Source organism: Hoplias malabaricus, chromosome 4 (genome assembly GCF_029633855.1).
Source record: "Hoplias malabaricus isolate fHopMal1 chromosome 4, fHopMal1.hap1, whole genome shotgun sequence".
NCBI lineage: Eukaryota > Metazoa > Chordata > Actinopteri > Characiformes > Erythrinidae > Hoplias > Hoplias malabaricus.
Window position 1 is genome coordinate 21,504,750 of NC_089803.1, and position 21,543 is coordinate 21,526,292.

The following is a 21,543-nucleotide window of genomic DNA, read 5'->3' on the forward strand; positions in this document are numbered from 1 at the left end:
TTTTAACGGCACTAACGAATGACACCAGTTTGGTTCGATTTGGACTTTGATGAGGGGCTGAGTGACGACACTCATTGAAACTTTATGGCTGAAAAACTCAAGAATGAAAATGGTGCAAATTTTCTTTTAACGGCACTGTGATGAGGTCAGTGAATTGGCCCCATCACCAAGACTGGAATATACATTAAGGAATGTATGCCGGTATTATTACTTACCTTGTGTTTCAGGTCCTGTTCCTAGGGGAATGGCAGTGAATTTCCTGTCTCTCTTTGTGCTAGCCGAAGGGCCCACGGTGACGTTTAGAGAGGGGGAGGGAAGAGCTGGATCCAGTAACCTGTGAAAGGGAAAAAGCAAATAAGTAAAAATACTAACAAACTATGTACATAGATAAATACTTACCAGTGAAGCTGGAATAAGATGTGCTGGGGATATCGGTTATTGGTTATATTGTAGGGAATAAATATCTTCCTGTAAGTAACTTTGTTACCCCTTTGCCAGAGTTGGGTTAGTCCAATTAAGAGAGGGGTGGGGCTAAGTTCCTAAAAGGAGGGGGATTTGGCTGTGGTAGCCAGTGAAGGTAGAAGGAACTGCAGTACGGACAAATTAGGTCTGTTTAGTTCTAACGCGCTCTTTTTATTTTTATTTTTTTTTTATTTTTTTTATTTATTTATTTTTTTTTTTTTATTTTTTTTTTTTTTATGGGTACCTCTCTTATTGTGATGTCATCACGTGTGCTACGTTTGAATAAATTCTCACGGTAAGAGTTATTTTGACTCCTGCCTGCTCCTGAGTGCTGAGTGAACCCACACTTCAGCCGTACCCTCCATACTTCAATTTTAACATCCTTTACTACAGGCACAAACCACCACAAACGAGGCACTAACGAATGAGACCACTGTGGCGCAGTTTGGACATTGATGAGGGGCTGAGTGACGTCATCTCAGCAAACAAACAACGTTGTCACAATGTCTACATTCTTACAACGTTGCTAAAACGTTGTTAAAAGGTGGAACTGATTACGTTGTCTGAACAACGTTGTTAAATGTTATTATTAAATATTGTTGCGGTATGGAAAAATGATGACCTATTGGCCACTTTGAAAAAATCCACAGAGTACCATACTGACATAATTTTATTATTTAATTATTACTATTATTTCAGACAGAAGTTGACTTGGGTTGAAATAAAATTTAGATGCGGCGTATAGAATTGCTGGGTGCCCTTGCGCATGCGTTTGGTTAAACCCATGCTTGTCAGGGAGCTAAGTTTGCTAGCATATGGATGTTTAAACTAGCTATATATTTAACTAGCACACGTATGCTACTAGCATGTAAACGGACCAAACAAGTGACACGCTACAAATATAGCATCCCTTATTCGCACACAGTCCACTGTCACTGTGTTCATGGACAATTGAACTACAAGTTTTTCAGTCCAGTTAAGGGTATAGGACGCTCCTCAAAATCACCACTTTCAAGACGTCGACATACCACAATGCTGCCAAGCAACATTACTACTGGACTACTAGATTAATTAAAATGTCTTTATTGCACGTGAAGCTCTAATAGCATTGTACAACACTGCATGTCAGATTCTTGAAAGCTGACATTTCAACCAAGACAATGTATGACTTTCTGATGAAGGCTCATATGTGCTGACATCCAATTCTGCTGACATATAATCCAGAAATATTTTTATATTTTTTGTCAGTCTTATGCAAAAAAAAAAAATATATATATATATATATATATATATATATATATGGTGTTGTTTTTCATAGTTCTTTTAAATTATCAATACATGGAATTTGTCTGAGGCTATTTAAATATTTGTATAACATTGTACCATTAAGAACTGGAATCTATGAATCGGGAGTGGCATATAACCCCATATAGAAAAGATCCTTACAAAATGAAATGTGGTATTGTCTGTATAACATTACAACTTGGTATTAACTTGGCTTTATCTTGAGTTTTCATTTTAGGAGCGCAGCTGTGTCAGTAACATGCTGCAGACTACCATCATGTACAATTTTACCAACACCAGTATGTAATAAATATTATATATTAAAGTAGATTTGTTCTCCTTTACAATAAAGTCCATGTGTTTATTTAACAACTTCTTTTTAAGTCTTTAACTTGGCCACAAAAACATGGTACTGTGAAAAGATCTGACAGAAAAAAGAGTTCAACAATATGTAATTACTACTGAACAGTTAGTTTAGCTGTACAAGTCATCAAAAGTCTACAAAAACAACAATCATAAACAGCACATCATTTTTTACGTTATTTCTCTGCTTCCCTTTACTCAATCTCAATAATAAGACAATCACACTGATCACAAAGGAACATTTTGATTTCCTCAGCATTTAACAAAATAAATATACCATTATTAACATAGAAATTCAGATTAGAAACAGACAGCTTACTATTGCTAGCATCTTTAAAAAAAACAGAATACTTGAGGTGTATTTTAGAGATGTGGTCCTGGGTGCACTCATCACACTTTCTACAGAATGGACAAGTACTGTGAGCCTGGATGTCATGAAACTGCCCATCAAGTGTTTCAAGTGTGTGTCCTAAAAAGCAAAATAAATACAGGATAGCATTAAGGTATTAATGTTAACATGTCAGAGACTTGCAGCACCAGAACGTAGGCACACTAAACCTTATAGTATAGCCCTCTGCCACTTTAATAGCGTTCCTATACAGCATTCTATTGCATATTAGCAGTATAAAATGTATTTCCCATATATTACTGATAACCAGTGAACATGATACTACATGGCATTTAACATTACCTGTATAAAATAATATAAATAATAATGGTAGCTACACCACTATTTGTACTCATTTAATACGTAATAGTACAACACCTACCATGCAATGTCCCCATATTGTTTTCTCATTCTTCTTGAGAAAGACCTTAGGCCCCTAGATGATGCCAGTGTTCAGTTTTCTGATTAGGCCTAGCAGAGTTGCTACCTCAATTTAAATTCGAAAAATTTAAAAAAGTAATGTTTCATTTAATACACTGTCATATTAGATTTTCTCTCTCTCTCTCTCTCTCTCTCTCTCTCTCTCTCTCTCTCTCATATATATAGTTCCATTGTTAGCCTTTCCATGTTAATACTGCCTCTCCTTTGTGTTGCCTTTCGGAGCTGTCCGGTTCCTCCACCATTGTAAAGCTACACCAATGTTCACTGTGAATTACCCTCTGGTTTTATCCAGCCTCCTTTTGTTGGAAGATTTTTTCTACTTCTGTATTTTGAGATACAACAAAACATTTTAAGACAAATCACCTACTCTGACTTTAACTGAAAACTTCCCATCTTACAAGAGTCAATCAATCAATCAAATTTTATTTATATAGCGCTTTTCACAACAAAAAGTCGTCACAAAGCAGCTTTACAGAGATCCGGGTCCAAGCCTCCTATGAGCAAGCCAGGGGCAACAGTGGCAAGGAAAAACTCCCTCAGCAAACGAGGAAGGAACCAAGACTCATACGGGGAACCCATCCTCCTCGGGTCGACACCGGAGACACAACAGAGAACAGAAGTAAAAGTGAAATGACCGATGAAGGGGTTATAGTAATATAAATGTAGTATATTAGTGATGATGGAGAAGCAGAAATGAAAATGGTGAGGATGATATTAGTGATGTATGAGTCTGATGAAGGAGGAGGTGATCAGGGATTCAGTGTGAGTTAAAATTAGGTGCAGAGTTAATCTGAAATAAAACAGCATGGCCAAGCATGATAGTGTAGATGAGACAAGGCCAGGATCTTGTACAGGACACGGGCTGGATCAGGGCAACACCTGGAGAGCAGCAGGACATCTCAAAGCATGAGAGAGAGACAGGAGAAAGAAAGCCAGACAAAGGGAACAAATAAAAATAGAGGTTAGTAGGGTCATGGTAAAGAACGGGCAAATTTGTCCTGCGAAAAAAGCTTCCACTGGTCAGGCAAGAGAACCCAGTGACAGACAGCGTGTTGGCGGTTACTACAAAGCTAACTAAGAATGCTGTAGCTATGGTGATATGACAGGGTTAATACAGAACAGTGATAATATGAAAAAAAGCCCAAACACCAATATAGAAGTAACCTGAAGGTGAGTGATTAACCAAAAGCTTGTTTGAAAAGGTAGGTTTTTAATCTAGATTTAAAGATTGAGAGGGTGTCTGAGCCCCGAACAGTAACTGGAGGCTATTCCAGAGTTGAGGAGCTTTGTGAGAAAAGACTCTTCCTCCTGCAGTGTTTTTCTTAATGCGAGGAACAAAGAGTAGATGGGCATCCTGTGAACGAAGTGTACGTGACGGTGATAAGGTATGAGAAGTTCAGTAAGATACTGCGGGCCTAAACCATTTAGAGATTTATAAGCTAAGAGGAGTATTTTATAGTCAATGCGAAATTTTACAGGTAGCCAGTGTAGGGACGAGAGAACTGGGGTGATATGTTCGAAATTTCTAGCTCTAGTGAGCACCCTGGCTGCTGCATTTTGAACTAACTGAAGCTTGTGTAACGCTTTGCACGAGCTCCCTGCCAGGAGCGCATTGCAGTAGTCTAGACGTGAAGTTATAAAAGCATGCACTAGTTTCTCTGCATCTTTTAATGATAAAATATGCCGAATTTTGGCAATGTTGCGTAGGTGGAAGAAGGCGGTTTTGACTGTATTTGATATGTGGGTATCAAATGTGAGAGTCGAATCAAAGGCTACCCCTAAGTTTTTAATGATGGCATTGTGTTTTACTGTTGAATTATCAATAGCAGCATTTCTGAGTGAATGTATCTGAGTATCTTTACCTAGTAACAAGACCTCAGTTTTATCAGAATTTAACATGAGAAAATTTTGCATCATCCAGTCTTTAATTTCAGTTAGACATTCTGTTATTTTACGTAGACAAGCAACATCATTGGGTTTGGCTGATATATACAGTTGTGTGTCATCAGCATAACAGTGGAATTGAATCCCATGCTTACGGATTAGTCGACCCAGTGGCAGCATGTAGAGTGTGAACAATACAGGGCCGAGCACTGATCCTTGTGGAACACCATATTTAACTAAAGTATGATTAGAGGATTTATTATTCAGATAAACAAATTGGTAACGATCGGATAAATAAGATCTGAACTAAGAGAGGGCAGATCCTTTTATTCCTACCAGATTTTCCAGCCTATCAAGAAGCATCACATGATCTATGGTATCAAACGCTGCACTAAGGTAAAGCAGCACCAGAATAGAGATATAGCCCTTATCATGTGAAAGGAGTAAGTCATTAGTTACTCTTGTTAGAGCCGTTTCTGTGCTGTGATTTGGTCTAAATCCAGACTGAAAAATGTCATGAATGTCATTGTTTTGTAGATAAGAGCACAACTGCTGTGACACGACTTTTTCTATAATCTTAGCAATAAAAGGGAGGTTTGATATTGGCCTGTAGTTTGCGAGTACAAGAGGGTCAAGATTGGGTTTTTTAATAATTGGTTTGATTACGGGTAGTTTCAGAGGTTTTGGTACATATCCAATGTTGAGGGATGAGTTTATTATTGTGAGCAATGGTCTAATGACTTAAGGTAAAATTTGTTTAAATAGTTGTGTTGGTACAGGATCCAGTAAGCATGAAGTTGATTTAGATGAGCTAATTAAACTAAGCAAGTCATTTTCATTGACAGAATTCAAGTAGTCTAAGAGCACCTCAGAGCTGGCGGGGGGTTCATCTACGAGAGCCGATGTGACTTTGGACTGATTTTGGATTTTGAGGCGAATGCAATCAATTTTATCATTAAAAAACCTCATAAAGTCATTACTACAGAAATCAGAGGGAACAATGGGGTTGATTTCCTTTTTGTTTCCAATTAGATTTGATACAGTGCTAAAAAGGAATCTAGGGTTGTCTTTGTTGTTTTCTATAAGGGAAGAGATGTACTGTGATTTGGCTTTAGATAAGGCATGTTTGTAGTCGGTGAGGCTGTGCTGCCATGCAATTCGGAAACATTCTAGTTTTGTGTGTCTCCATTTACGTTCATGGTTACGAGCAGCCAGTTTTAATGCACGCGTGCTGTCACTGTACCATGGAGCAAGCCTTTTCTCTCTAAATGGTTTGGTCTTGACTGGTGCAACACTATCTAGGTTTGTACACAATAAGTGGTGTAGGTTGTTTGTAATGAGCTCAAGGTCATTTGGGTGAGTTGGAAAAGAAATGGTGGTAAGGTCTGGAAGGTTGTTGATAAAATCACTAACTGTTGAGGATGTTATAGTGCGCTTTCTAATATAGCGTGGTTGTGGACAAATATCAAAGTTTAACGCAATTTCATATGTGATTAGATGGTGATCAGAGATGGTCTCATGTAGCGAGAGATTGGATAGATTCTTTATCTCAATGCCCCGTGTTAACACTAGGTCCAATGTGTCTTTGTATTGATGAGTGGGCCCAGTAACATTCTGAGTGAACACTGGCAGCCCCTATGACATCACAAACGTAAAGAACCAATCCTGTCAATCCCTTTGACAGCTGTGACTCAGAAACAAATATAATGAGGCTTAAAAGGGAATGTCTCAGACACACAGCTCCAGAGTTTTGGGGTTGTGTATTCAAGCCCCACCTCTGGTCACTGTCGGGAAGCAGGTCTGCCTGAATTTCCGGCTGGTACTGCCATTTCTCTCCACAGTTCGGAAACACGTTACTGGGTGGATTGGCTCTTCAAATTTGCCCATTTTCATTTGTATTTTCACCTTTACATTTAATTTACTTTAATTACCTTGTGCAGGGAAATATTGGGTATGTAATAATTAAGTCCCCACAACGTGATGTATACCTGCTACACAGACACAAACACACCTCATTTCCGTTTACTCTCAACAACATCCTAGAGAGAGAGAGAGAGAGAGAGAGAGACGCTGACTGACTGATTGTAAACCTGCACCTGCTGAGCTGATGGAGGCAGAAATCCCTCAGCTCTCTGAGCAAACTGAGTTATTCCACCTTAAATCAGCGGACTACACCAAACTGGTTCTCCTCTACTGCATGAACGGAGGACACCACCTCAGCCTTCTCCAGGACGGAGGCGTGGAAGGAACCAGAGATCAGCACGAATCACACTGTGAGAGAGAACGAGATATAAACATCTCTACTAACGACCTCTGAGACTCCGTCCCAAATGACTGCTCTCTGTGGAGTGCACTATTTAAGTCATGAAACATTGGCATTTGATCATCCAGGCTGTTTGATGATACTGTGATTCGTGCTAACTGTTAACTGCAGTAACGTTAAAATTGACTCCTTGTTTCTGCACATTGTAGTTATACAATTCCAGACTGTAGTCCCATCTGCTCCTCGGCATACTGTGTAAGCCCCCTTTTCACCCGATTCTTCAGTGATCAAGACCTCACAGGTATGGTAGGGGTGATGGATCATTCTCAGTGCTGCAGAGACGCTGACGTTGCGCGGGCATGAGTAGATCAGACAAAGCAGCGATACTGGAGTTTTTAAACACTGTCCACACGACGCTGAAGTTGGTTATCTATTCGCCAGTTTCTTATTCGGATTCTCTGTTCCACCTTAAATGGTGCAATAGTTGCATTCTGTCGCCGCTAGATGGCGAAGTACGAGCACACCTTCCATGACATGGGGAAAAAAACACAGGTTTAGCTTCCTTCCATGGATATTATCTCTATTTTCAGAGTCTCAAAAATCTGAAAGGCTCACTGAAGACACAATATAACAGACTATTAATACCCTGAAGATGAAGAGATTTTACTGTACAATTTTTTGTAATAGCCCTATAAACACAGGATTGGACACTAGAATGTGTGGAGAATTTGCTTATTTGGCCTAATTCTTTGGACATTATCTCATTACTGTCACAGTGTGTCAGAAATCTGAAAGTATCACTGAATATACAATGTAACAGACTAATAATATCCTGAAGATGATGAAATTTTACTGTGGAAATTTTATATAATTGCACTATAAACATAGCATTGGACAAGATAGAATGTGTGGAGAAATTGTGCATTTGGCTTAATTCATTGGACATTTATCTCTTTATTTTCAAATTGTCTCAAACATCTGAATGGCTCATTGAAATTATAATATAACAGACTATTAAAATCTGTAAGATGAAGACATTTTTCTTTGATTGGCCCTTTGAGCATAGAATTGGACACGATAGAATGTGTGGAAAAATTGCACATTTGGCTTAATTCATTGGACATTATCTCCAAATTGTCAAAGTGTCTCAAACATCTGAAAGGTGCAGGTGCAATATAAAAGACTATTAATACCCTGAAGAAATTTTACAGTAGGATTTTTATTTATTTATTTTTTTTTGTAATTTCCCTGTGAGCATAGCATTGGATGTAAATGTGTGGGGAAATTGCATATTTGGCTCAATTCATTGGACATTATCTTTTTACTTTTAAAGTGTCTAAAAAATCTGAAAGGCTTAGTGAAGACACCGTATAAAAGACTATCAGAATACTAAAGATGAAGAAACAAACAGGTCACTGTTGGCTAAATATTTTTTGATTGGTGAACTATTCTTAGTTCAGCAGTAACACTTAAAAACTCTAGCAGCACTGCTGTGACTGATCCACCCATACCAGCACAGCACACACTAACACACCACCTCATCATCAGTGTCACTGCAGCACTGAGAATGAGCCGAATCATAGGCCTATACGCTCTGTGGTGATCTAGGGGTTCTGACCATTAAAGTGCATGATGAAAGGGGCAAACAAAGTATGCAGAACAACAGATGAACAACTGTATATAAATAAAAGTACACATATTGTCAGTGGAAATGACAAAATGGAGTATGAATGTGGAAAATGGAAAAGTCATAATTTGTAATGTTTTTATCTGATTATGTTCATTTAAATATTTTCACATGTAATATAATGATGTTGTTGTTGTTTGGGGAGTCTGTCACTTTGAGGCCTCTGCTTTTTATATCTCACTATGTTTGTGTGTCTACTTAAAGGTATATTGCGGATTAAAGCTGTCAGTCCAGGAGTGGTAGTCATTGAGGGAGTAGAGGCTGGACAATTCCTCTCTATGAGTGAGCACGGCAAACTCTATGGCTCCGTGAGTGAAGTATCTGCCACATACAACAACCACAGATTACCACTGTAACTGATACCTTAATGTTTGTGTGTGTGTGTGTGTGTGTGTTGTATTTGTAGTTGTCCGTTACAGATGAAAGCTACTTCTTGGAGAAGATAGAGGAGAACCACTACAACACATACAGTTCACAAAAACACGGCCCAAACTGGTATGTAGGAATAAAAAAGAACGGAAAACCAAAGAATGGCTCAAGGACTCACATCGGACAAAAGGCCATTTTCTTCCTCCCTCGTCAGCTGGACCGTGCAAAAGACGAAGGCCTAACTTTGGCTAATGAGTAGAAGTTTTGACTGAATGACTACATGGGCTCAGCTAAATTCATTCACACAGTATAGAACTACTCACTCAGTAAATGTGAATTTAGTTATATCTAAAGTTATAACATACCTACTATCCTAAGGTTTGTAGGCACCTCTCATATAAAATATTCCAGCATCTAATTTAAAGCCTTTCTCAAAATAATAGTGTTTTAAATAAGCAATTGTCTACAAACTTTTTGCCAGAGTGTAATTCAGTGCAGAGCTTTTCATTATTAATACCTCATACATTATTTTTTCATTCAAACCTTACACTGAATAACAAGCTATTACACACAGACACATGATATGCTGCTTATAGAATACTGAATGTGCACTAAGCTAACCTCATTATTACTGTTTGATGTCATGGACTGGAGCTTATATTTTAATATTTTTTTTAAACACAGTTTGTATGCTACTTTTAAGTATTGTTCTTAAAACCTGCACTGGTACTTTCATCTATGGAATGGACCCCTTATAAACTATAATTAACCCTCTATAGCCTCTCTGTATTCTTTTTTGCCATGATCAACCTTAACATCTTACATTTACATCAGTTAAAAAAATAATAAACAGGCAACAAGATACTTGATTGGAATTTAAAATCTATCAACATGTAAACATCGTGTGTAAACCTCTCATTAAAAAAAAGGTAATTGATGTCACAATAGCACCCCCTTGTGGACCCCCTCTAGTTCCTCAATATGATTGAGTATGTGAGACTTGTGCAGTTCCTAGCTGTGAGTGAGCCAGTAACAAACTTTTTCCATCAAATGCTTTGCATAATAAAAAGTGCACCATTTTTATTTTGTTATAAAATAAAAAATCCTTACATACTTCCACCTTTGTGAATAATTCATGCAATCAGCATATGTGGGACATATTTTATGTCTGATATTTTAGTTTGCATAATAATTACATTAATTTAAATTGCATTATGTGGGAAAATGAGGCTCTACAATGACCCAATAAACCAAAATGTAAATGAGCTCCTTCCCAGACAACAACTCAGTTTGTGATCTCACTATAGAAGCAATCTTTATTAAAAGTTACTTTGCACAAATGTAAACATACAAATCACAATATATCACATTGTGCAGAACTAATTTAACATGCCTTTCACTAAAACCTTAATTAAGAAAATCAACAAATCAGTGGTTTAATTATAGCTACTTTGGCATCAAAATTATTGTTCAACACATCACTGAAGAAATAAACGTTCAGGCGTTTCACTGTGTGTTAAGTCAGAATGCATTACACTGAAACGCTTTGCATCTTCTCTTGATTTTTATTTTTTTTGGTCCTAATAATTAATAACAACAACAATAATAGTAAAACATTTTATATAATTGCACCCATTTTGAGAAAGACTAATCATTCCGATTTTTGCATAAGGCCTAATATTTCCCTGACTTTTTTTGGCTGTTGCTCTACCTTCACTGTATCGTCAAAGTGCATGTGTAAGTAACAATTGATATTACACTAATCCTATTACATCTACTTTTTTTTTTGTTTGTTTTTTCACACACACACACAAAAAAAATGTTTGGTTACAATACTTACTCACAAAGTAAAACTAAAATTTCCCCAGCACTAGTAATGAGAAAACTAACAGGCCAATGGCATCACTCAAGACATTTGCTGTATACACTGTGAATCTTGCAAGTAATAAGTAATTATTGTCTCAATGAACGTTCGGTGTGTGCTTCTTAAGAAGTATTAGCCAAAAAAAAAAAAAAAATCAATGCTTTAAAAAAAAATTGCCATGATAGATTGCACTGGATATTAATTGCTAATAAATACATGATTGGAGGACTATTAACATCCTTGTAAATACACAAAAATGTACCTAAACATTTAATTGTTTAATAGCAGTACTTAGGAGTTTAAAGCAGTCGTATTCTTCTTTGCTCTGCTTTCTAATTCCTGAAGATTTGAAGCTTGACTTTTTCTTATTTTGTTGAAGTTGCAATAGTCCTGAGGTGCAAGATCTGGAAACAAACAGAGCACAATTTGATTTAAAAACATGGAAAAGAAATGATTAAATTTACTGTCAGTCTTCCAGGACAAAATCATACAGCTCGTTGATAAGCTGTCAGTCTAGAACAAGTGAGAACATGTTTCTTTACTTTCCTGAGATTCATACATTTTTCAATACAGAAATACAGCATCACTAATGTTTTATTTACTTTTAATAGATAAAAAGCACTCTGGTCCGAGGAAGAGTGGAGAAGGAATGATCGGCCATGTTGCGCACTCTAGAGTAGTTAACAAATCCTCTGAAGAAGAGCAGGAATCCTGTGTAACAAATAATATATTAAAGCTTTTTTAATGCACATTAAAAACAGCCGAGTTAGACGGAAAATATAAGACAGGATGACGTCTCATTTAAAGTACGATTAAATGCCTACTTACCTACAACCAGAAAAACCCACCACAGCCAGTACTGCCCATCAAAATAGCCAGGGAAATATGTGGAAAACTGTTTTGAAACACAACAAAAGGCCAATTCATTAATCAGTTATAAAGCTTTGAATGAGGTTCTCTAGCACATTAGGAACAGGCTGCAATTCCAAAAATAATATTTATCACACAATGTAGATTATTTTGGTACTGTAAATCATTTGACTAATCCATACTGTTTCCAAAACTTTTGTCCAACATGTAGCAAATCAACAAAATATGTCATTTGACCAGGGGTGTTAAAACTTTGGGATACATATACATTATATGTAGAAAAAACATTTTTATTTATTATAACTAATACGTAAAAAGTTTGCTTCACTGGTGAAAGATCTTACCCTGACAATCAAGACCCATTTAACCAATGACAACCCAAACCCTGACACAGCTCCATATCGACCCGCTGCAGAAGTGGTGAGGCAGAAGGACAAGAAGAAGCCAATCCAGTTGAAAAGGAAAGCCACTGGAAAGAAAAGAGCAAAATGGGTCATGACTTTACTGCCTGCTGAGACCAAACTTTTAAAACGCTGCTTGAGCTACAGAACTCTCATTACTTTCGAGGCTGTCACTTGATAAACGCACACATTACAATTTACACTCTGATCATGTGAAGAATGATTATTCATTTAATTTCTCCTGCTGGTGTCACATTAATGCAATTCAAATGCTTTGTTATGACCCAAGTTACATCTAGGTGTATTTTATATGAAGTAAAACCTGCTCAAATCTTTATAGGTCTCCATATATGTAACAGACATACAGGGTTTGAAAACCACCGAATATTGACTCCAAGTCAAATTGTCATGTCTGTCTCAGTAAAATCAGTATACATTGGAACAAAATATTGTTCTTCAACCACACTGTGCTATACTCACATATGTACATCAGGTATAAATATATTCTTCACACACTTACTAAAAAAGGTTAGCATGAAGATGCCATCATTCCCAACTCGCAGTTGATCGACATCGTCAAAGTCATCTCTGGAAACAAAATCCTCGTCCTGTCAGGAGCATATGTCAGTCAAAAAAAAAAACATCTCTGGTACAAAAGCAATGGCATAAAAATAGAGATAGTACATTCTTACTCTTGGTGTCACAAGAGGAACAGAGGATTCAGCCTTGGTTCGCTCTGCTTCATCATACGATGGTAAAGATGTGGCGACATTGTAAGAAGGAGGCTTGGGGTAATTCCCTTCTTCTTTGTAATCAAAGAAAGCTGTAATTAAGATTATATCAGTTGATCCCACCCATGTCGGACACTGAAAGGTTAAAGCTGTTAAACTAAAAAAAAAAAAAAATAAGTTCCCTACTTTGTGTAAAAGACCTGATCACTTGTCAGATTAAGACTTGCACTCCATAAAATATATATCAGGTTACTGCTGGATGTGAAGTGACAATGACTGATCTATTTCAACCAGTGTGTTGAAGTGAATGTCTGGCTTTACCTGTGTCTGCTGCAATGCTGTTGTATGGTGGGGGAGCATCTGCTGCCTCCTGGGGCACACTGGGTGTCTCCTCTTCATTGTTCAACTATAAATAAAAAAAAAATAAATGAACTGAAATTTTAACCTTCAAAGTGTGGCCCTCAAAACTGTACTTTTTTTGTTTTGTTTCGACTCGTCTGAACAGGATTTCCCATATGTCACGTTATGTAATATTAGAACAACACTGCATCAGCCTAATTGATTTTACAGGATGAGCCTTAAAAGAAACCAGACCACCGTGGTCTAAAGAGGTTCCAAAAAAACAAAACCTGTACATTTGCCTATAACTCCAGGTTTGTTTAATGAGCACTGCTACATTTATTTGAATTTTCTTGTGCCATGTTAGTTACAGTTAGTGTCATACTACTGCAGGATATCATATTACACAACACATTCAAAAGCTCAGTCATGTGAGTGTGTGGGAACACAGTAAAGAAGCTATAAGTGGTTGGTCGTGTAGTGGGTAACAGCTGTGCTAAACCATGCTATACAAATAACAGACCCTGACATGTTGTATTATCCTTCCTCTGTAATGTGTACAATGCTCTGGATAAGAGCAGATGCCAGAAATGCAACTGTAATATTAATGTCCTGCCATGTAATGTATGGCTTAAGTCAATAAGCCAATTTAAATGGTTGTTAGATGGGGCGTGTCCATCCAGAACAATCAGATCCAATAAAACTAAATTAATGTTGTCCTATTTCTCCATCACCACACCCCACAAGTGGGCTGTTTTACCAGCTTAGTTTCCATCAGAGGAGGCAAATTCAGGTCAACAAAGCAAAACTCTATCCCAGTTTTTTTTTTGTTTTTATTGCCCTGACACATCCGAGGAAGGTCTGTCATGACAAGACAAGTCAGGCAATTAGTATGAAATCCTGAAAAGGACATTAATTACTTCTGGATTATGTACATATCCACATTTACATTTCCAGTGTAGGTTGGAGAAGCGAGAAATGTACATTATGAAAACATGTTTACATGTGCTTCCCAACTAGACTAGACTCCAGCACATGTTTCCAATGTCTTTCAAACCAATCAACACAGCAGAGATTCTGGAATTGAATTCATGTATATGGGCGTTCTCAGGCGTTTCAGGTTGCATTTTGTTGATGCAGCAGCAGCAGACAGTGTAAAGTGGCTTTAATTTCTCCAAAACCCTCCCGATCCCATATAAGAAATCATTATGCAGCTGTGATTAAATATATTGCAATCAGAGGGTTCAAAGGTCACACACATTCATCAGTAGTTTCAGGCCTTATGAATCATGACTCATCCTTACCTGCAAAGTCTAAGCCTTTAGTGGATCTCCTTTTACACTTTGTATATTCACCTGCTCACAGTGGAAAACTTCAAACTGGTGGAATGTTCTAGAAACCTTATCTTATTCTGCTTCTGTCCCAACTTGTTGGGAGTGTGTTGCAGGCGTCAGATTTTAAATGGTTTTATTTACAAAACACAATCAACCTGGTCAGGGAAGTTATTGGAAACTTTTTTGTCAGCTAAACCAAGGTTCAGTGTGATTAACAAAGCACAGACTCCTGCTTTTATCATAGTTTATTTCTGTGTAATGGAGACTCATATCACCCGTAAATATAGTGGCACATGGAAAGTTTTCTTCTGTAAAATTCTTTACATTTTAGTCATTGTCTTTGTGTTGTGCTGGCAAAAAGAAAACCGCACTCTTAGCTGCAGGAAATGGAAAAAACTGACGAGGGAGTAGCTGCTTCTGCTCAACAAGGCCTAAGAGCAGATAGCACCGAAGAGACAGGCTCAGTATAAGAAAATTACCACCTATAAACCTGATATTACATTGCCGTGGTTTCTGTTACACCTTTATGAAGCTTGTTAGGAACGAGCTGGGGGTGAAAGGGGGAAGCAGAAGGATTGGTCCGTCGAAAAATGCTGTAATGTAGTCATAACGTTAGCTACATTCGCTAACAAACTACAAACAAATAGGACTCCGTGAGAGTCTGTGTACCGGTTTCTCTTGAACCCCTGGTGTTTATAATGTTATATGGATATATTTAACGCGGTATAGTGTCATTTAAGTGAGCGCAGAAATAATAAATCAAAATCTAATGAAGACATAAACAGGCGAGCTATGCTAACATGGGGCTGAGTGATCTTCCCTTACCTGTCGATAACCGTTTCTGTCGCTCCTTTGCTCGGCCATCCTTCGGTCCGTCTTGTCCGACCAGTTAATTCATAAGAAGAACAGCTAGCTGTAATCGCCAGCCAAATAACGAGCTCTATAAAGGTGTATTCCTGCGGCAAAAGTCCTTCGGAGAGGCCGAGCAGGTCTGTGCTGCTGTGTTTGTAAATGGAGTTAAAACCCCAGTCACTGCTCATGCTCAGTTCACTCCCCTCTCTGTCTGTCCTCTTCTCTCCTCACTCCCTCTGTCTTCACAACTCAGGACAAAGATTAACCCCCGGCTTATTATATAACCGGTAAACCCTTAAAACAATGATTAATCTGATTCCTCTACTGCCTTTTTTCTTTTACAACACAATGCAGTAACTCAGATGTGCTGCTTTTAACCCGTAGGCTTTATTGTAATTTACATTTCCACCTTAAATAGTGCCACACATGGAAAATGCCGCTGCTTTTTTAAGGTGGAACGGTAAGTTCCATTAATTAGAGGTCGAATTAAGAGTTCCCTTCCCCCCCACACAGACGCAAATAGGTTGAACATGGACTAGCTGGCCTCAAGACCCAAGTCTGGATGTGCTTGTACATGGCAATAAGTGGGACCAAGGTATGGTGTCTATATGGGAGTGAAAAAAGTGGACAGCCCAGCTCAACTCGGTGTGAAAGGCCCACATTGTCCCACAGTGTGTTGTCACAACATACAGACTGGCTCTGGTCCCATCACTGACCCTGGAGGCCAAACTAAGGTGTGCTGGTGTTATTGAATCTCTTCCAAAAACGTTATTGTAAAATGCTTGTATTTTATCTGTATTACTGGGACATTCTTCCACTGTGCTCTGTATCCTAGATATTTATATATAACTATTACCTTGTATTTATATATAGATATAAATGGTTGTCTGTCCTATATTCATCACCATTTCCTCCTCCTAAATTCACAAGTATCATCAGGCAGTTTTTCAGGTTATTTATTTATGTGCTCTATTTTTTAAGAGCCAAGTTATGCATCCTTTTAATGTGAAGTAATGTGACAGAAAATAATTCACATTTTACATTTTAAACTGATAAACAAGCAATAAGTCTATCAAATCTGTACTGGTTTATTAATGTGACCAGAGTCACTGACAACTCAAACAAACAAACTAAAAAGAAATACCAATTTTGGTGATTCATTTAGGATTATAACAAAGAAACCGGTAAAACTGTGTGTAGTCACTGGCAGAGTTTCATTTCATTTTGTCCTTCTCGTTTTTTTCATAAATTTTCACAATCAGGTTATTTCATTTCCTTTTTAAATATATCATAGTTTAAGAAGACTGCTGACCTGCCGTTGTGAAACTTAGTACAAGTGTTAGACGCATGAATATCAAGGAAACCTGATTGGCTGACTAAAGGCCAAGGATTACTGGCGTGCTGGGTTCAGGGGCTAGACCTGATGTTACCAGCGTACAGTCCAGAGCACCACAGCAACAGTACTGTCATCAGGGTACAATACTGCTAGGACCTTAACGGGTGGATGAAATTACTAATAAGACTGAAGATTTTCAGGACTGGCACTTTTTGAATTCATAAACAAAGAACTGATCTTAACCCAGTGAGGAATGTGTGACCTTGTAGGGCAGATGAACAGATGAAACAAAGTCTACGTCACTAGACGTCCCACAAGGATATTCAGTTGACCAATGCATGATGGTGAAAATTGAACACATTAAGTCATAGCACAAACATGTACCAATTCATACCATTCCCCCAGCTCTGCTAGACATTAAACCCCAAGGATTGTTGTAAACATTTGTCCCTTTTAATTAAATCTTTTAAAACATTTTGTGCTTTTGAGTCATTGTCTCTAGTTACCATTCGACGTTACACATCATGTCACAATATTTAATTAGAATGTAGTTTAAGTACAAAATACAACAAGAAAAACTTTAATTTAATTAAGTATAAAAGTGTAGACTGGTGAATTATCCTCTGTCCTTCTGATTACAACAAATGAATTCATGGTTTCTCCACCAGCTTATTGTGAACATGCATCAATCCTGTAAAGTAAATGGAAATAAAAAAAACATTAATCAGACTTTTAAATTTAAGAGTTTATTCAGTTTATTCAGTTAACCAATAAACAATCTCACAGTATCAAAGAGTGTAACCGGCACTGCAGACTTGAGCCTTCATTCCAGAAGCCTGTTTCATTCATTCATTATCTGTAAGCGCTTATCCAGTTCAGGGTCGCGGTGGGTCCAGAGCCTACCTGGAATCTTTGGCCGTAAGGCAGGAATACACCCTGGAGGGGGTGCCAGTCCTTCACAGGGCAACACAGACACACACTCACACCTACGGACACTTTTGAGTCACCAATCCACCTACCAACGTGTGTTTTTGGACTGTGGGAGGAAACTGGAGCACCCTGAGGAAACCCACGCAGACACAGAGAGAACACACCAACTCCTCACAGACAGCCACCCGGAGCGGGAATCGAACCCACAACCTCCAGGTCCCTGGAGCTGTGTGACTGCGACACTACCTGCTGCACCACCGTGCCGCCAAGCCTGTTTCAATTGACTAATTATTTAAAAAGACCACATGTAATTACAAATATAAAACAAATACATTCTTACAAGTGATAATGCATTTTACACAGCTCCGTTATGTTACTGTAACTCGTTCATAATTAATTATGAATAGCCATTGGAGTTCTGACTAGTAGTATTGTAGTGACCTGAATTTGCGAGTTACTAATCACCACCACAGAGCTGTGTCCCAGAAGGACTCCGTTTGAACTCCGCAGGTCTAAATATGTTTTGGCTGCACCTAAACTCGGCAGTAGATATTCAGGAATAAGTTTGGACACAGCTTGTGCATTACCTTTGAAGTACTTGACTGTCTTGACCCTCAGCTCTTGGGTTGCGTCCTCGTCACACACAAAGACGGTCTGAGGATGCTGCTGGAACGCAGACACCGTCCACATGTGGTTCACACCTTCCTCAATGGCCTTATACAGGGCAAACGCTTTGTGTGCTCCAGTGATGAGGATCATCACCTTATCATGTTTCAGACAGAGACAGATTTGTTATAAATGTAATTGGGGGAGCATTAACATAAATCTAACAACGTTAACGTCTGTATACCTCCCGGGCATCCATGACCGTACCAACTCCTACAGTGAGAGCCATGGTAGGAACTTTGTTTAGATCTCCATCAAAGAAACGAGCGTTGGCCAAGATAGTGTCCATAGCCAACGTCTTCACCCGGGTTCGGGACACAAGGCTGGAGCCGGGCTCATTGAAAGCAATGTGACCATCAGGTCCGATACCTGTCACATGAGTAGGAGCATTAGGGTGTTATCTTAAAGTATCACCTCTAGAGCTTGGCCAAACAAGACAGTCGTTCTCCTTAAAAGACACCAGGTCAGAGTTCACTCTGCAAACTTACCACCGACGAAGAGATCAATGCCCCCTGCAGCTTTAATCTTCTCCTCGAAGCTCTGACATTCTTTCTGGAGGTCTGGAGCGTTGCCGTCTAGTATGTGTGCGTTCTCAGCTCGGATGTCAATATGCTTGAAGAAGTTATTCCACATGAAGGAGTGATAACTTTCAGGATGATCTCTAGGCAGTCCTATACAGAGAAGACATTCGTGCATTTAGACACGAGGTTGGGCTGGGTGATATAACAATACAAAAACAAATAAATAAATAAATTAACAATGCTGGTGTTCACAGCACATTTATGTACTGTATCCAAGCCAAAGCTAATTTAAACATGTTACGCAAAGTTAAGGAAAAGCAGCAGTGTAGCATGTGTGGTCTTGCCCAAGGAACTATACATTGCCTGTGTATGGAACTGAGACCACGGGCTGAGTGGTACCCCTAGCAGCTTCAACCTGCATCCAGCTGCAAATTAGAGATTTAACCCCTTCTATACCAGACCCACAAAATGCTCAGAAAGGCTTACTGGTCAAACACAAATGCCCTGCTTCACTGCTCATGTATAACATGAAAAAAGCTCAGTATAACAGATACACCAGAATTTGCAGTAGGAAGAGATGAAGTACATACCCACATACTCGTCCATGTTAAAAGTCTTCACATACTGGAAAGAGATTTCTCCTTTCTTGTGATACTCTATCAGTTTTCTATAGCAGCCAAGTGGAGTGCTCCCTAAAGGGCAGTAAACAGAAAGTGCACATTCCTAAACAGCTGGCATGTGTAAACAGAGATGTGTGTGAGGTAAATGAGGTAAATACCTGTAGGAAGGCCCAGAATGAAGAATCTGTCAGGTCCAGGGTTGAAATGGATGATCTTGTTTCTAATGTATTTTGCTGCCCACTCGCTGGCCGCGTCGTAGTCACTCAGTATGATCAGTTTCATTGCTTTCTGGCGTTGCTTCAGACTTCTTACAGTGAAATACGGACCAAAACGACAGCAACAAAGGTGAGCTGAAATGTAGAACAGCCTTCTCCAGACTTTAGCCTCATAAAAATGAATGGGTGGCCGGAAGAAGGCTTATCAGCGAGAGAAGGACTCTGAGGGAAAAAGAACTGTATAGTCCTGAAAACAAGGGCAGAGGAACCAACAGGAGACAACCACCGTACCGTAGGAACCTGATTTTAAATCACGTGGGCTATTAATGATGTTAGGGACTGTAAAATGCGCGGTGCTTCTCTACAACGTGAAATAAACAGAACAGTGGCTCACAAGACTAAGATCAGCTGACTCTCCGCAGAGTGAATGAAGCCCTGAATCAGCTGATATCTCACTTCCCTAGGAAAACACACACACACGCGCGTTTGTTTTCATGCATTGGGGGGACCTTACGCAGAGTTCCATTTACATGTTTTATAGACTCATTCCTTCCCAAATCCACAGGTATTACTGGCTGAACCTAATGAATAAACCTAACCCTGACCATAAAACACGTCTTCAACTTTAATATTGAATGGTGGGGTCCAGTTGGTGTCCACCACAAGAAAAAAAGACCCACACCGTGAGCTTTTGGTCCCCACAACGTAATATATGCCTAGTACACACACACACACACAGGAAGAAACTTGTGGCACATTCAGCAATTTAAAACGCACTTTATCCTTAAAGGAACAATAGGTAGTTTTAAGGATTTCGCTTAAAATTGCAGCCTCAAAATCATTGTTATACTTCACTGACCTGTAATAGGGGGATGAGAATGTCTGTCCTTGCAACTCTAAGCTCAGCACTGCAGAAACTGCACTCTGTATCTTTTGGAGGAGGGTAGGAAAACGCCTCCTCTTTCCTCACATGCCCGCTTTAATTTCAGTACAGTGCTGTAAAAGTTAATTACACTCTGCAACTGTAGGAGCAAAAATAACAAATCTTACCTAGTGTTCCTTTAAATCCAGTTTTTCATTAATTTTTTTTTGTTGTTCATCTCCTGTATCCAATTCATTATGTTCTGGGTTGCAGAGGTTCAAGTATCCTTCTTTCAGCCATTTATTCAGCTTTAATAAACTGCAACTAACTTTGGGAAAGCTGTAGATTAAATGCTGAAATATTTTTGAGAGAACTAGGTTGCATTCAGGGATGACACGGTGGCGCAGCAGGTAGTGTCCCAGTCACGTCCTAGTCACACAACTCCAGGGGCCTGGAGGTTGTGGGTTCGAGTCCTGCTCCGGGTGACTGTCTGTGAGGAGTGTGGTGTGTTCTCCCTGTGTCTGCGTGGGTTTCCTCCGGGTGCTTCGGTTTCTTCCCACAGTCCAAAAACACACATTGGTAGGTGGATTGGCGACTCAATAGTGTCCGTACGTGTGAATGTGTGTGTCTGTGTTGCCCTGTGAAGGACTGGCGCCCCCTCCAGGGTGTATTCCCACCTTGCGCCCAATGATTCCAGGTAGACTCTGGACCCACCCTGAACTGGATAAGGGTTACAGATAATGAATGAATGGTTCGATTCAACCAAGAGAACATTACTCGGGTCAGGTACTGATATTGGATGATTAGTTCTAAATCACAAACATCACTCCAGAGAACACACAGCCTCACCAGTTAAAGAGG

At 38.9% G+C, this 21,543-nt stretch overlaps 3 protein-coding genes across 3 annotated transcripts; 1 reads left to right on the top strand and 2 right to left on the bottom strand.

Moving 5' to 3' along the window:
• The first annotated feature begins 6,854 nt into the window (after positions 1–6,854).
• Positions 6,855–10,126, top strand: fgf1a (fibroblast growth factor 1a). Its single transcript, XM_066667517.1, has 3 exons — positions 6,855–7,095; positions 8,977–9,080; positions 9,179–10,126. Exons 1-3 carry the CDS (start codon positions 6,930–6,932, stop codon positions 9,398–9,400), a joined length of 492 nt encoding a protein of 163 aa, XP_066523614.1. The 5' UTR covers positions 6,855–6,929; the 3' UTR covers positions 9,401–10,126.
• An 818-nt stretch (positions 10,127–10,944) lies between these two features.
• Positions 10,945–15,909, bottom strand: ndfip1 (Nedd4 family interacting protein 1). The gene is made up of 8 exons (XM_066667516.1): positions 15,506–15,909; positions 13,329–13,413; positions 12,969–13,099; positions 12,797–12,884; positions 12,220–12,344; positions 11,834–11,900; positions 11,608–11,716; positions 10,945–11,409 (listed from the first exon to the last, which is right to left on the bottom strand). Exons 1-7 carry the CDS (start codon positions 15,542–15,544, stop codon positions 11,610–11,612), a joined length of 642 nt encoding a protein of 213 aa, XP_066523613.1. The 5' UTR covers positions 15,545–15,909; the 3' UTR covers positions 10,945–11,409; positions 11,608–11,609.
• Positions 15,910–16,605: 696 nt separating this feature from the next.
• Positions 16,606–20,251, bottom strand: gnpda1 (glucosamine-6-phosphate deaminase 1). Its single transcript, XM_066667515.1, has 6 exons — positions 19,764–20,251; positions 19,576–19,677; positions 18,953–19,135; positions 18,649–18,833; positions 18,386–18,560; positions 16,606–17,559 (listed from the first exon to the last, which is right to left on the bottom strand). Exons 1-6 carry the CDS (start codon positions 19,885–19,887, stop codon positions 17,519–17,521), a joined length of 810 nt encoding a protein of 269 aa, XP_066523612.1. The 5' UTR covers positions 19,888–20,251; the 3' UTR covers positions 16,606–17,518.
• Positions 20,252–21,543: the final 1,292 nt, after the last annotated feature.